Source organism: Octopus bimaculoides, chromosome 30, assembly GCF_001194135.2.
Source record: "Octopus bimaculoides isolate UCB-OBI-ISO-001 chromosome 30, ASM119413v2, whole genome shotgun sequence".
NCBI lineage: Eukaryota > Metazoa > Mollusca > Cephalopoda > Octopoda > Octopodidae > Octopus > Octopus bimaculoides.
In genome coordinates this window covers 9267112-9279611 of record NC_069010.1, presented here as the reverse complement: position 1 = coordinate 9279611, position 12500 = coordinate 9267112, and the positions used below count along the sequence as shown (strand labels likewise).

At 41.0% G+C, this 12500-nt stretch overlaps 1 protein-coding gene across 4 annotated transcripts in view; it reads right to left on the bottom strand.

Moving 5' to 3' along the window:
- LOC106878902 (neurofibromin) overlaps window positions 1-12500 on the bottom strand; it is an 80729-nt gene that overhangs the window by 13104 nt on the left and 55125 nt on the right. For 3 of the 4 annotated variants that reach the window (XM_052978165.1, XM_052978164.1, XM_052978167.1), the window contains exons 34-43: window positions 12240-12326; window positions 11204-11344; window positions 10829-10955; window positions 10519-10606; window positions 10195-10238; window positions 8792-9090; window positions 5271-5339; window positions 3507-3743; window positions 2025-2125; window positions 994-1133 (exon numbers count right to left, since the gene is read on the bottom strand). In XM_052978165.1, the coding sequence (XP_052834125.1) occupies window positions 994-1133; window positions 2025-2125; window positions 3507-3743; window positions 5271-5339; window positions 8792-9090; window positions 10195-10238; window positions 10519-10606; window positions 10829-10955; window positions 11204-11344; window positions 12240-12326 (1333 nt within the window). The remainder of the gene's footprint in view (window positions 1-993; window positions 1134-2024; window positions 2126-3506; window positions 3744-5270; window positions 5340-8791; window positions 9091-10194; window positions 10239-10518; window positions 10607-10828; window positions 10956-11203; window positions 11345-12239; window positions 12327-12500) is intronic. The other variant, XM_052978166.1, reaches the window with a different exon arrangement.

The following is a 12500-nucleotide window of genomic DNA, read 5'->3' as shown; positions in this document are numbered from 1 at the left end:
GCTATGGCCGGATGCCCTTCCTAATTCTAACCCCTCCAAAAGTGTAACAGGTGCTTTTATGGGCCATTTGCGTGGCACCAGAATCTGCCATGACTGCAATTTTGCTCGGTTTGACGGGTCTTCTTCTCAAGCATGGCTAAAAAAAGGGTCAACAACCACTCTTCTCCGTTGCTCCGACAGATGAACATGATAGCAGGGTCCTGTCCAATAAAGTGGTTCACCCCTCACCATCACCTTCATAAGGTTCAGCTTTCTTTCTTCATCGCATCTTCCCATCTCTTCCTCATCTATTTCCTTTCAGCATGGACAATTTCTTTCATGGATTGAAAGTTTTATCAAATGGCAATTTTTTTTATCAAACCCAATAATTGAGTGGCAGGTGTGGGCTCAGTGGTTAGAGCATTGTGCTCACAATCATGAGAAAGTGAGTTCAATTCCTGGCTGGGGTGTGGGTTGAGCAAGACACTTTATTCCATGTTGCTCAAGTTCACTCAGCTGCGATGTCAGTGGTGCCAAGTGGTATCAGCCCCTTTGCTTTTCCCTTGGACAACGTCAGTGGTGTGGAGAGGGGGAGGCTGGTATGCATGGGCGACTGATGGTCTTCCATAAACAACCTTGCCCAGACTTGTGCCTCGGAGGAACTTTCCAGGTTCAATCCCATGGACATTCATGACTGAACAGAGTCCTCTTGTAAGGTAAGAAGTTTGCTTCCCAACCACTTGGTTCTGGGTTCAGTCCCACTGTGTAACACCTTGGGGCAAGTGTCATCAACTAAATCCCTGGGATGACCAAAGCCTTGTGATGCTGACAAAAGCTGTGATGACAGTGTTGATGATGAAAGAGATGGTGATGAAGATGGCAGTGATGGAGGGGGTGATGATGACAATGATGGTGGTGGTGGTGGTGATAGTGGTGCTGATGATGGTAATGGTGTCAATGACAGTTGGGACAATGGTGTCAATTATGATGGAAACAAAGCAAACCTATACATACTCTGGAGAAACGACAGCTGCTGCTGGGAAGAATCCTCGCAGGCAATCATATTTTGGATGATGCTTTGTACGGCGTTTAGGATAGCCTGGTCTTGGCTTAACGATAACACCGAATTGATTTTGGCATCAAGGAGACTATGTCTGCAATGGAAGAACGAGAAAAGATGACAGAATTAGCCAATGGAAACATCAAACAACCCCGATTAGGGGACAGTTAATTGTTTCAACTGAAAACTATAACTTGAGTCAATGCAGTTTCCTCTGATGGTCTGAACCCTATTCCTTCTCAGGCTGACCAAAGTTTTGTGAGTGGATTTGGTAGATGGAAACTGAAAGAAGCCCATTGTGTGTGTGTGTGTCTTTGTGTCTGTGCTTGCCCACCACCTCCACTACTTGGCAACTGGTGCTGGTGTGTTTATGTCCCTGTAACTTAGCTTTTCAGCAAAAGAGACCAATAGAACAAGTACTATGCTTATAAAAAAAACAGTACTGGGGTGGATACATTCAACTAAAAATTCTTCAAAGTGGTGCTCCAGCATGGCCAAAGTCTAATGACTGAAACAATATATATACATATGTACATACATATATTTACACACACACACACACACATGTATAAATATTCTCTCTATATTGATTGAGCTTAGAGTCGTGTTGGAAGAAGGGTGAGAAACCCTACAAAGAGAAGCACACCAAGTAAGGGAAGCTTCTGCTGGGTTGCAGGGAGAAGGGAGGGCAGTCATGGCAGGAGAGGATTCCCAGCCCACTTGGTATGGAGGATGAAGAGAAAAAGGGCGAAGGGTAGCTCCAGAGCAGAGGATGAGAGAGGCAGCAGAAAGAGCCTCCATCTATGGATATAGGAATTGGTTTCAGTAAGACTCAAGACTCTCGACAATTTCTCTGGAACTGACAATAAATCCACACACAATTTGAATGCCTTCATGACTCCATCCCCTACAAACACAGAAATGCAGAGTGGGGGGTGGGGTGAAACAGATAGGGGGTCGGATCATGAATGAGGTTTCTACTTACATCACAGGAAAAACACGAGGAAAGACAACCGACGCCTCTGCTAAATATTCATACAATATTCGAGCTTCATTTTCATCTGTTGTGTTACGGACCAAAGTTGCCTGTTGAGAAAGAGATCAATATTTTTGTGGTTTAATACATGGATTCATAAAATCATGTAGTTATCATAGAAAGCTCCTCCAGTGAATTTGGCTAACAGACCACAAAGTATTTCTAATACAGAAGAGTATAATGTAGAGTTCCATGCAGCAGGAATCCAGGAGATCTGTTCGATGAGATTATTTCATGAGGAGAATATAAACCATAATCCTAAGGATGACAAATGATTAAATAAAGATATTCACTACTGACCGAGACCTTTGGAAATGTGCTGTGCGTGAGAAGACCCGGCAAGCCAAGTAAGATCGTTGCCAGTGCCCCTGGACTGGTTCTTGTGCGGGTGGCACATGAGATGCACCATTTTGAGCGTGGCCGTTGCCAGTACCGCCTGACTGGCTCCTGTAGGATTTTCGAGCGAGATCGTTGCCAGTGCCCCTGGACTGGCTTGTGCGGGTGGCACATAAAAGACACCATTTCGAGCGTGGCCGTTTTCGTGCGGGTGACACGTAAAAGCACCCACTACACTCTCTGAGTGGTTGGCGTTAGGAAGGGCATCCAGCTGTAGAAACTCTGCCAAATCAGACTGGAGCCTGGTGTTGCCATCCGGTTTCACCAGTCCTCAGTCAAATCGTCCAACCCATGCTAGCATGGAAAGCGGACGTTAAACGATGATGATGATGATGATGATGATGATTCACCTGTCATATCTGCTGACATTTTTATGGCTGAGTTACATTTGTGTTTAAGTGTGGTGGTGGTGGGGGAGAGAGAAAGACAGAAGACAGACAGAGAATGAGAAGGCAGTATGAAAATGGACATCCATATATAAATAATGTTGCATGGAGTAGCTGTGAATAAGATATATTTGTGTAAAGTCACATTTCACACATGGTTGACTGTAATCAGCTCTGAACAAGATCTTTCACTGCAAGAAGAGGCCCGGGAGAAAATTCTCCAGCAAGACTCATGCAAAAACATGGTTCTACTTCTTGAGTACACAAAATATTTGAACAACCTTTTTTATACAATTCCTAAGAATATTTCATTTATAATTAAATAAATAGAATTTTTTTTAACCGTTTAGCATTCAGATTGGTCTCCTGAATGCCATGCTTATTCCCTGACATTCTTTGGAATTAATCCTGAATTATCTCATAGCTTTGAGATTTCAAAGATGGGAATGCATATTTTTACAATGACAATGTCAGATAGGTGCAAGAAGCTAGATCTAATAGAAAAATATGGCTGGTTTAAATGCTAAAGGGTTAATCAAGGAATGGGCATGAGAGTCCAGCTAAGTAAAATAGTAATCAAAGCGGTCCATAGGAAAAAAAAAGGTTGAGAACCACTGATGTAGATGATGATGATGATGTGAGTACTTACCAAGACAGTGAGTACGAGGACTTGTGTATCGTAACCTGTCAGCACTTCAGGATCTAGCAACACGTTGTTTTCATTCGACACCGATCCACGTCCGCTGCGCGGCAAGTTCAAGCCGGACTTGGAGCTGTCTAACTTCTTTGAGCCTGGGGTTGGCATGGAACTGCTACGAGTCTTAAACAATGGCGGCCGGGTGGAAGAATCTGCATCAAAGCTACGCCAAACTTTGGGACTGTTCACCTGCAGAAAAGGAAACAGAGAGGAAATAGAAAATGGAAAATGGACGCCATAAAAGGTTGGGAGATGAAGAGGTTTCAAGAAGAAAAAAAATTATAAATCTATTTGGAAAGACACAAGAAATGGAGCTTTTCCAGTTTTTCTTTAAACAAAAACGTCAGGTTTAGAATGAAATAATATGAATAGAATAAAAATAGGATAGAAATATGAGTTACCTTAATGGGAAATATCCAAGCAGAGAGAAATAAAATTTAAAGATGTCAAAAAAATTACATGAGAATCACGAGATGGGTTACATCATGGCACATGTGACGCCGCTGATTGAAATCACCACACACACACACACACACAAAACAATAACTTTAGACTGTTGCTACTACTACTACTACTACTACTACTACTACTACTACTACTACTAGTGTTGTCTAAGGATCTTGAATGAAATTGTAGCATAGACACAGGTGAAATTCCTCTCTTCCATTTATTATAGATACATGCATTCAAATATGGCAGGGAGCCAACCAGCCATTAGCCCCTATTTGGATCCTCTGGCGTCCATTACTCTGACTGGTTGATATTGGGGCAATATATTTTATCGATATATATCTTTTACCCTTTGCCTGTTTCAGTCATTTGACTGTGGCCATGCTGGGGCACTGTCTTGACTCCACTCCTTTATTTTTTGTGAGCCTGGTACTTATTCTATCAGTGCCTTTCACTGAACCACTTATGTTACAGGAAGGTAAACGAACCAACACCGGTTGTCAAATTGAATGCATTCTTAAAACAGAAAACTAATCATTTAGACTTGGGCAGACGAGATTCAAAAACACTGGAAACAAATCAAATTGGTCATTTCCAGAATATAAACAATTAATGCATGAATGTAACAGTGATGACAATGATGACGGTGGTGATGGTGGTGAGGACGGTGCCAACAAAAATAAGCACAACAATCATAATAAGAAACAGCTGTGATTATAAGAAAGAAAATGAACAGAGTGCAAAAATCAGAAGAAAGAAAAAAACCCATATATATATATACACACACACACACACACATATATATACACAGATACACACACATAAATATACACAAAGATACACATATATATATGTATGTGCATATATATATATATATATATATATATATATATATATAAATATATATCCATGCATATACACACATATGTATATGTGCGCATGTGTGTGTGTATGTATATATATGAACACACACTTATATATTAATATACATATCCCGATGCACATAAATGGACAAACATTCAAATAAAAATATGCAGCTACATCTACATTTGATATATACACACACACGTGTATATATACATACATCCACATATACATATATACCCCCATACAGACGTGTATTTATGTCCACAGATAGAGAGTTCGATACACACACACATATATTTCTATGTGTGCGTGCATGTGTGCATGTGAACAGTATGTGCATGCATGCATTTATGCAAAAGAGGGATGCAGTGCTGGCTGAAGTGGAGGTGGCCACATTACCTGGAGCTGTGCCCTCTTGTTCGCTGAACCCCCATCGAAGGAGGGCTCCCTTGGCAGCAACCAAAAACTCTACAATGCAAACCAGGAAAGCTTTGTGATACAACCATATATGTGTGTGAGTGTGTGTGTGTGTATGTGTATGTAAATGTATATATGTATATAGATATAATGTATATCACATATACTTATAAATGGGTATATATCATATACATATACAGATATATACATTATTATATCAATGGCTATTTACTGCAAGTAAAGCCACACGCTGGAAGGGGACTACTTCAACAAATACATAGAGGCACCGACTTCTAAGGAATGAACAAAGGAGAAATTCCTTTTAAAAAGGTTTAGTCGTGTATCATTAATGAGTTCATGGTCAGCATCAACCCACGTACTTTGGATTAATTTTTTTCCTTAATTGGTTTTGCACACTGGCTGCTGAGAGAGAGAGAGAGAGAGAGAGAGAAAGAGGCACACACACACACACAACTCTACCAGACTAGAGCAATGAATACCAAAATGTTGTTAGTGTTAGAGACTACTTGTGGTTCCTCTCCCCTCACAACTCCCTGTTTCCTTGCCACCTGCTCTGCATCATGCTCCATCACTGATATCACTCTCACTCATCTATCACTCCCACTCTGTGTCTCACTCATCCACACAGCCTTCTTTCACCCATTCCCTTCCACTCACACACTTGTTCATGTAACCCTCAACTCACACATACATCAGAGAGCAGTGAGGGCTCTTTAGCCCTGAAAGGGCCCAAACTTGACCTCAATAGCGCTGGCACAATAAAATGATCCCAAGGACACACTGTAAATTGAGTTGACACAATGAAAGGATGAGAGAACTCTTTAAACAGGAGCCAATACACCTAGGACACAGAGTGAAGGGTTTGGTGTTAAAGAGGGCATCCAATCACACTTAAAATGAAAAGTAGGAGCAAGAGATGGGCTTCCAATCCATTTTGGAGCAGAGTAACCCCATCACATGCATACTGACATTGCAAACAGAAATATAAGAAGTGTAGAAACGAGAGAAGGACTCAATACAGACAGTGTTTGTTCCTTTGTAGTGGAGGCACATGGTTTAGTGGACAGGGTGGTGGACTCATGATCGTAAGATTGTGGTTTCGATTCCTGGACCGGGCAATGCATTGGGTCCTTTAGTCAAACACTTCATTTCATGTTACCCCAGATCATTCAGCTGGCAAAAGTACATCATCCTGTGATGGAGTGGGGTCCCAGCCAAGGGGAAACAGGGGAACCAGCCTCGGCAGTCTCTGTGACCCAGGAAGGATCTTATTTCTTTGAAGGAGAGCATCCCTTTCATAAGTTACATATCACACACACACACACACACACACACATTCATTTGATGCTGCTCTGGTGCCCCATTCTGAGACTGCTGCACCTCTTTGGTACACATGTCGTTTTCTGCAGATGTGGAATTTACTCGTTTACAGAACCGTTTCACACCAAAGTTCACAGTCAATGAATAACTACAGCTGCCACGACTGCTACTACTGCTGCAACTACAACTACTATTACTACTGCTACTATTACTACTACTATTGCTACTACTACTAAAACTTCTACCACTCATGACTCAGTAACACAAACCCAATTGGCACAGATGGAATATGTAAATACACACACACATATATGTGTGTATATCGTTGCCAGTGCCCCTGGACTGGCTCTTGTGCGGGTGGAACATAAAAGACACCATTTCGTGCGGGTGAAACGTAAAAGCACCCACTACACTCTCTGAGTGGTTGGCGTTAGGAAGGGCATCCAGCTGTAGAAACTCTGCCAAGTTAGATTGGAGCCTGGTGTTGCCATGCGGTTTCACCAGTCCTCAGTCAAGTCGTCCAACCCATGCTAGCATGGAAAGCGGACGTTAAACGATGATGATGATGATGATATATATGTATATATATATACATACATGAGTATGCATTAAATGATCACTATGTGAGTATGTATGTGTTTGTGTGTGTGTATATATATATATATATCCAATGTGCATTTTTGCTTTTTTCTTCTTATTATCTCCATATATCTACCACGTGTAGTTTATTTTTCTCTTTGAAACCTATTTCTATTATATATATATATATATATATATACATATATACACTTTTTGAAATTTTCAGGTGACAAGACAGATCTCTTTACAATTTTGAAGCGAACCACAAAGGAACAAGGAGAATATAATGTTAACATGCAAATAAACAAGGGAGACTTCTACATGGTGGCTTGACCTGATAGAAATAGCAGCCAAATCTCCCTCAAATCACACCCTACTCTCTTATCTATGTATATACGTATGAACCAATGTGGGAGACCTCTGCATGGTAGCAAGACCTAGTAGAAATAGTAGCCAAATCCCCCTCAAATCACACCCTACTCTTTCATGTATGTATATATGTATGCATGAGCCAATGAGGGAGACCTCTACATGGTAGCTAGACCTGCTAGAAATAGCAGTCAAATCTCCCTCAAATCACACCCTACTCTCTTATCTATGTATATATGTATGTATGAGACAATGAGGGAGACCTCTACATGGTAGCTAGAGATGCTAGAAATAGCAACCAAATCTTCCTCAAATCACACCCCTCTGTCTTATCTATGTATCTATGTATGTGTGAGCCAATGAGAGAGATGTCTACATGGAGGCTAAGCCTGGCAGAAATAGCAGTCAAGTCAGGTCTAGCCTCCATGTAGGGTGGTCATGGTTGGAGTGTCTTTAACGCTAGAGTTCTTTTGACCAGGACTAACCTGGGGTTTATAGCAACAACAACAAAACACCCACAAACAACTTAGGGGACTCGGTGTGTAGTCATTCGAATTGCCTGAAACAAATACACAAAAGTAGGGGAGTTCTTTTTCCAGTCATCAGACTGCGACCATGCTGGGGCGCAACCCTAAGGGGTCTAGGAGAACAAATCAACGCCCAGGACTTTGTTTTGAAGCCTGGTACTTATTGCACTGGTTTATTTTGCTGAAGGGCAAAGTTACAGGAACATAAACAAAGCAACACTGGTTGTGTCAAACGATGGGACAAACAACACACATACGATGATGAGCTTCTTTTAGTCTCAGTCTACCAAGTCCACTTGGCCGTTGTATTGTGGAGCCCAAGGTGCCACAGAGTAGGACTGAACCAGGAACCATGTGGTTGGGAGGTAAACTTCTTACCACACAGCCACTTGCCCAAGGTGCCACATTATATATATATATATATATATATATACACACACACAACAGGCTTCTCTCAGTTTCCATCTAGCAAATCCACTGAAAGGGTTTTTGGTCAGCTCAGGGCAATAAACAAAGACACAGAGGGACTGACCCCAAAACCACATGGTTGGGAGATGTCTTCCATCACATATCAGCTGTACCAGTGATTACATGGGGCTTTGTAAAGACCCTAAGTAAGGAGTGATGTGAAGACCAGTACAAATAAACAAGGAGTATGGAGGGGAGGGGCAACGAGGCAAAATGTACCTGATTTTGCATCAAATGTGTGTTGTTCCTGGCCACAGAGATGGCGCTCTTATCAAGAATGTCCCAGCTCTTCTGGCGACGAGTGACAGGTGTTATGGAGGGCTGGGCGTTGGCGGGCGTCTGGATGGAGGGCGAAGACATGGAGTGCGCCGACGCACTGGGTCCGATGCTCGTGTTCGGCGTTTCTGGCTCAGCAGCATTGATGCTGTCCGAGGACGGTGAGTCGGTCATCACATACTGGCTGACCCGATGCTTCAGATGACATCGACTGCGGACCTCTTCGGACACAGAAACCAATGCTGAAAAAGAACAAAAGAGAGAAAGCTACATCACTGAAAATCATTACACACACACACACACACATTTCAAAAATTTTACAAAAACATCAACAGAAAATTTGTAGCTAATTCCATCAGTCAACATCCAAAAAATCATTACAGTTTCATGTCCTTTAACGTTGATATTGGGAATGGCTAACAATGCACAGGACAATGATGAAAATAAACACAACAAATTAAAATATACATAAACAACAAAAAAAAAGCTGTGTGGCTGCAAGAGGGATGTGGGGTAATACACACACAAATATATCCCATATAATATACACAATTTAAAAAAGAGCTACTAATAGTTTCATGCTGTGGAGACATGATCATTTGGGTGTTTTTACGTGCCACTGGCACGAGGGCCAGTCAGGCGGTACTGGCAACGGCCACGCTCAAAATGGTGTTTTTTACATGCCACCTGCACAGGAGCCAGTCCAGCGGCACTGGCAACAACCTCGCTCGGACGTTTTTTCACGTGCCAGTAAGGTGACGCTGGTAACAATCATGCTCAAATGGTGCTACTTACGTGCCACTAGCATGGAAGCCAGACATTGCTCTGGCAATGATCACGCTCAGACGGTGCTCGTGCCATCCAGATTTCGATTTCACTTGCCCCAACAGGTCCTCGCAAGCCGAGTTTAGTGAAGGAGAGGTTGGCATGGGTGCCAGTCGTTGAATTATGCATCTTTAATCAGCTTACACAGGTTTCAGATAGATTGGTAAATTCCAAAATTCTGTCATCACGCATGTTAATCCATTGCTTATTTGATTGTGTAATATTCTACAGAGACAGAGAAATTAAACACTGACCTGTCCTTCTCAAAGCTATACCACACTGCTTGGATTAGAGAGCATTTTAAGGAAGTCAGACTGGAGTAAGGGAGGTAAATCAGCAGAGATATTTAGGAATTCTATAATGAGATCATGAGATCTAGTTTCGTTCAATCTTACTCAGCAACTTGAAGAATGGTTATGGCAAAATTCCTGCCCCATTTAAACTTTTACTGACCAATTCAAAGAGAGAAAGTGAGAGACGATGAGAAGTTGGTGTGAAGAAGAAGAAACAAGTGAAAATACCTGCCAAATATGGAACTGTCTGAGGGGTGACTTCAAACTTATCCCTGGAAGAGATGGAAAAAGAGAGAAAAAAAATAACCAATGGAGGGGTTTGTACATTATAACAATGATAGATTCACAGAAACTAGTACAGGACAAAGAGGATTGGATTATGATGATGATGATGATGATGATGATGATGATGATGATGATAGTGATAACGATGATGATAGTGGTACTAATGCTGACAATGACAATGGTGATGATGATGATGGTGATGAAGATGGCTGGGGCGATGATGGTGATGGCGATGAAGATAACGATGAAGCCAACAGATGTACCTACCTATTTAATGGTTTCACGGTGATGACCAGTAACTGATTCAGGACCCGAATAGTCCGAGATACCGTTGTAGGAGACGTGTGTCGGAACCCTGTCGGAAGACAGTAAAAAGGAACAATGCAGTGAGAGAGAGAGAGAGAGAGACAGACAGAAAGAGAAGGGAAGAAAGAGAGATACATGATATTTCAATGACAAGCTTCCTATCATTCTGCAATATCCTCCATCTGTCTTTCATTCTTTTACTCTCTCGTAATATCTGTCTATCTATCTATCGATCTACAGCAACACCAAGGGACAAAGAGTATTTGTTTACCTTTGAGTAAGTGACCAACTAAAGCAAAATTGAAATTATTTCTAAAGCTGAGTCCCATGGAGTGGTCCAACTGCTTGAAGTGCCATTCCAGTGGGGTGCGCGTCTCCATCATGATTTCTTCTAAAGACTGCAACAGACAACAGGAGAATGGTAAGAACAGAGGGAAGAGACAATGGTGCAGAGTTTAGGATATATATATAAATATATATATTGTATGTGAAGTCATGTATGTGTATATTGTGTGTGTGTGTGTGTGTGTGTGTGTGTACAGTTGTAGGTTGTATGGGTTCATTGATGTATGTGTGTGTGTGTCTATGTTTGTTTGCATATAAAAGGCACCTCTCTCTCTCTCTCTCAAAGATTATATACACTCACCGTATTGTCAAGCAGACCGAGATTGTCAAGTGTGTGTAAGTTCTGCTCCAACAGGGCCAAGCCCGTAGCATACAGAGATTTTACATCTAGTTGCAACACTGATATGGCCACCCAGAAGAGAAACTTGTGGATTGGAGATTCCTGGAAGATTTGAGAAAAATAAACAAACAAATAAATAAAGTAATTCAAATAGGAAAATCTATTTAAAGGGACCACATTTTATTGTCCTTCTTTTTCCTCTCGTTTGGAATGCTGCCATGCTGGAGCACCACCTTGAAAGGTTTGGAGTCAAAACTCGAGTTCTTATTATTTGGTACTTATTTTATCAATCTTTTTTGCTGAACTGATAAGTTACAAGGACATAACCAACCCAACACTAATTGTAAAGTGGTGGGCATGGGGGGAGAACACACACACACATAGACAGGGTATTTGGGATCAACTGGAACATTCTCTTTGTTTTGTTTTATCAGGAACAGCTTGATCTAGTGATGCAGTCAGCAGCCTGTCTGTGTGTGTGTGTGTGTGTGTGTGTGTGTATATATGTAAAAATATACATACATACACACACAGTACTGCTACACAGCCAGTGTTGCTATGTTTACATCTCCATAACTTAGCAGTTCGACAAAAGAAACTGACAGAATAAATACCAGGCTTTAAAAAAATGCTTGGGGTTGATTCATTCAACTCAAGTTCTTCTAACCAGTGCCCCAGCATGGCCACAGCCTAATGAGTGAAATAGATAAAAGTTGAAAAACTTTTAAAATTTTACCTAATAACTTTAAGTACATGTTGTGTGTGTGCATGATTTTATGTGTATATGAGTGTGTGTGCATATATACATATATATATATATATAGTAGGCTTGAGATATGGAACACACTGTAGCGAATACATCACAAGGAATATGAATATGGTTATTATGCAAGTTATGAAACAGCTGTTAAGATAAGACTATTTGAGTCCTACTAAGTCTGTTTTGCTTTCACTTTCTGACTGAGGATATATGTGTGTATATATATGAGCTACTTACAGGTCGTAATAGAGGTTGTAGACGGGTGAGACACATGACTACAGCTTCTATCAACTGGTAATCAGTCTCTCTGTAAGATTCCAGTGACTGAAAGAACAAAAATAGTCAAGACAAAAATGAGAAATAACATAAAAATTTTTTTAAAAAAACTATAACGATGATGATGTAAATGGATTTGGTAGATGGAAAATGTAAGCCCTTTATGTGTGTGAGTGCATATATATATATATATATATATATATATATATATATATATATATA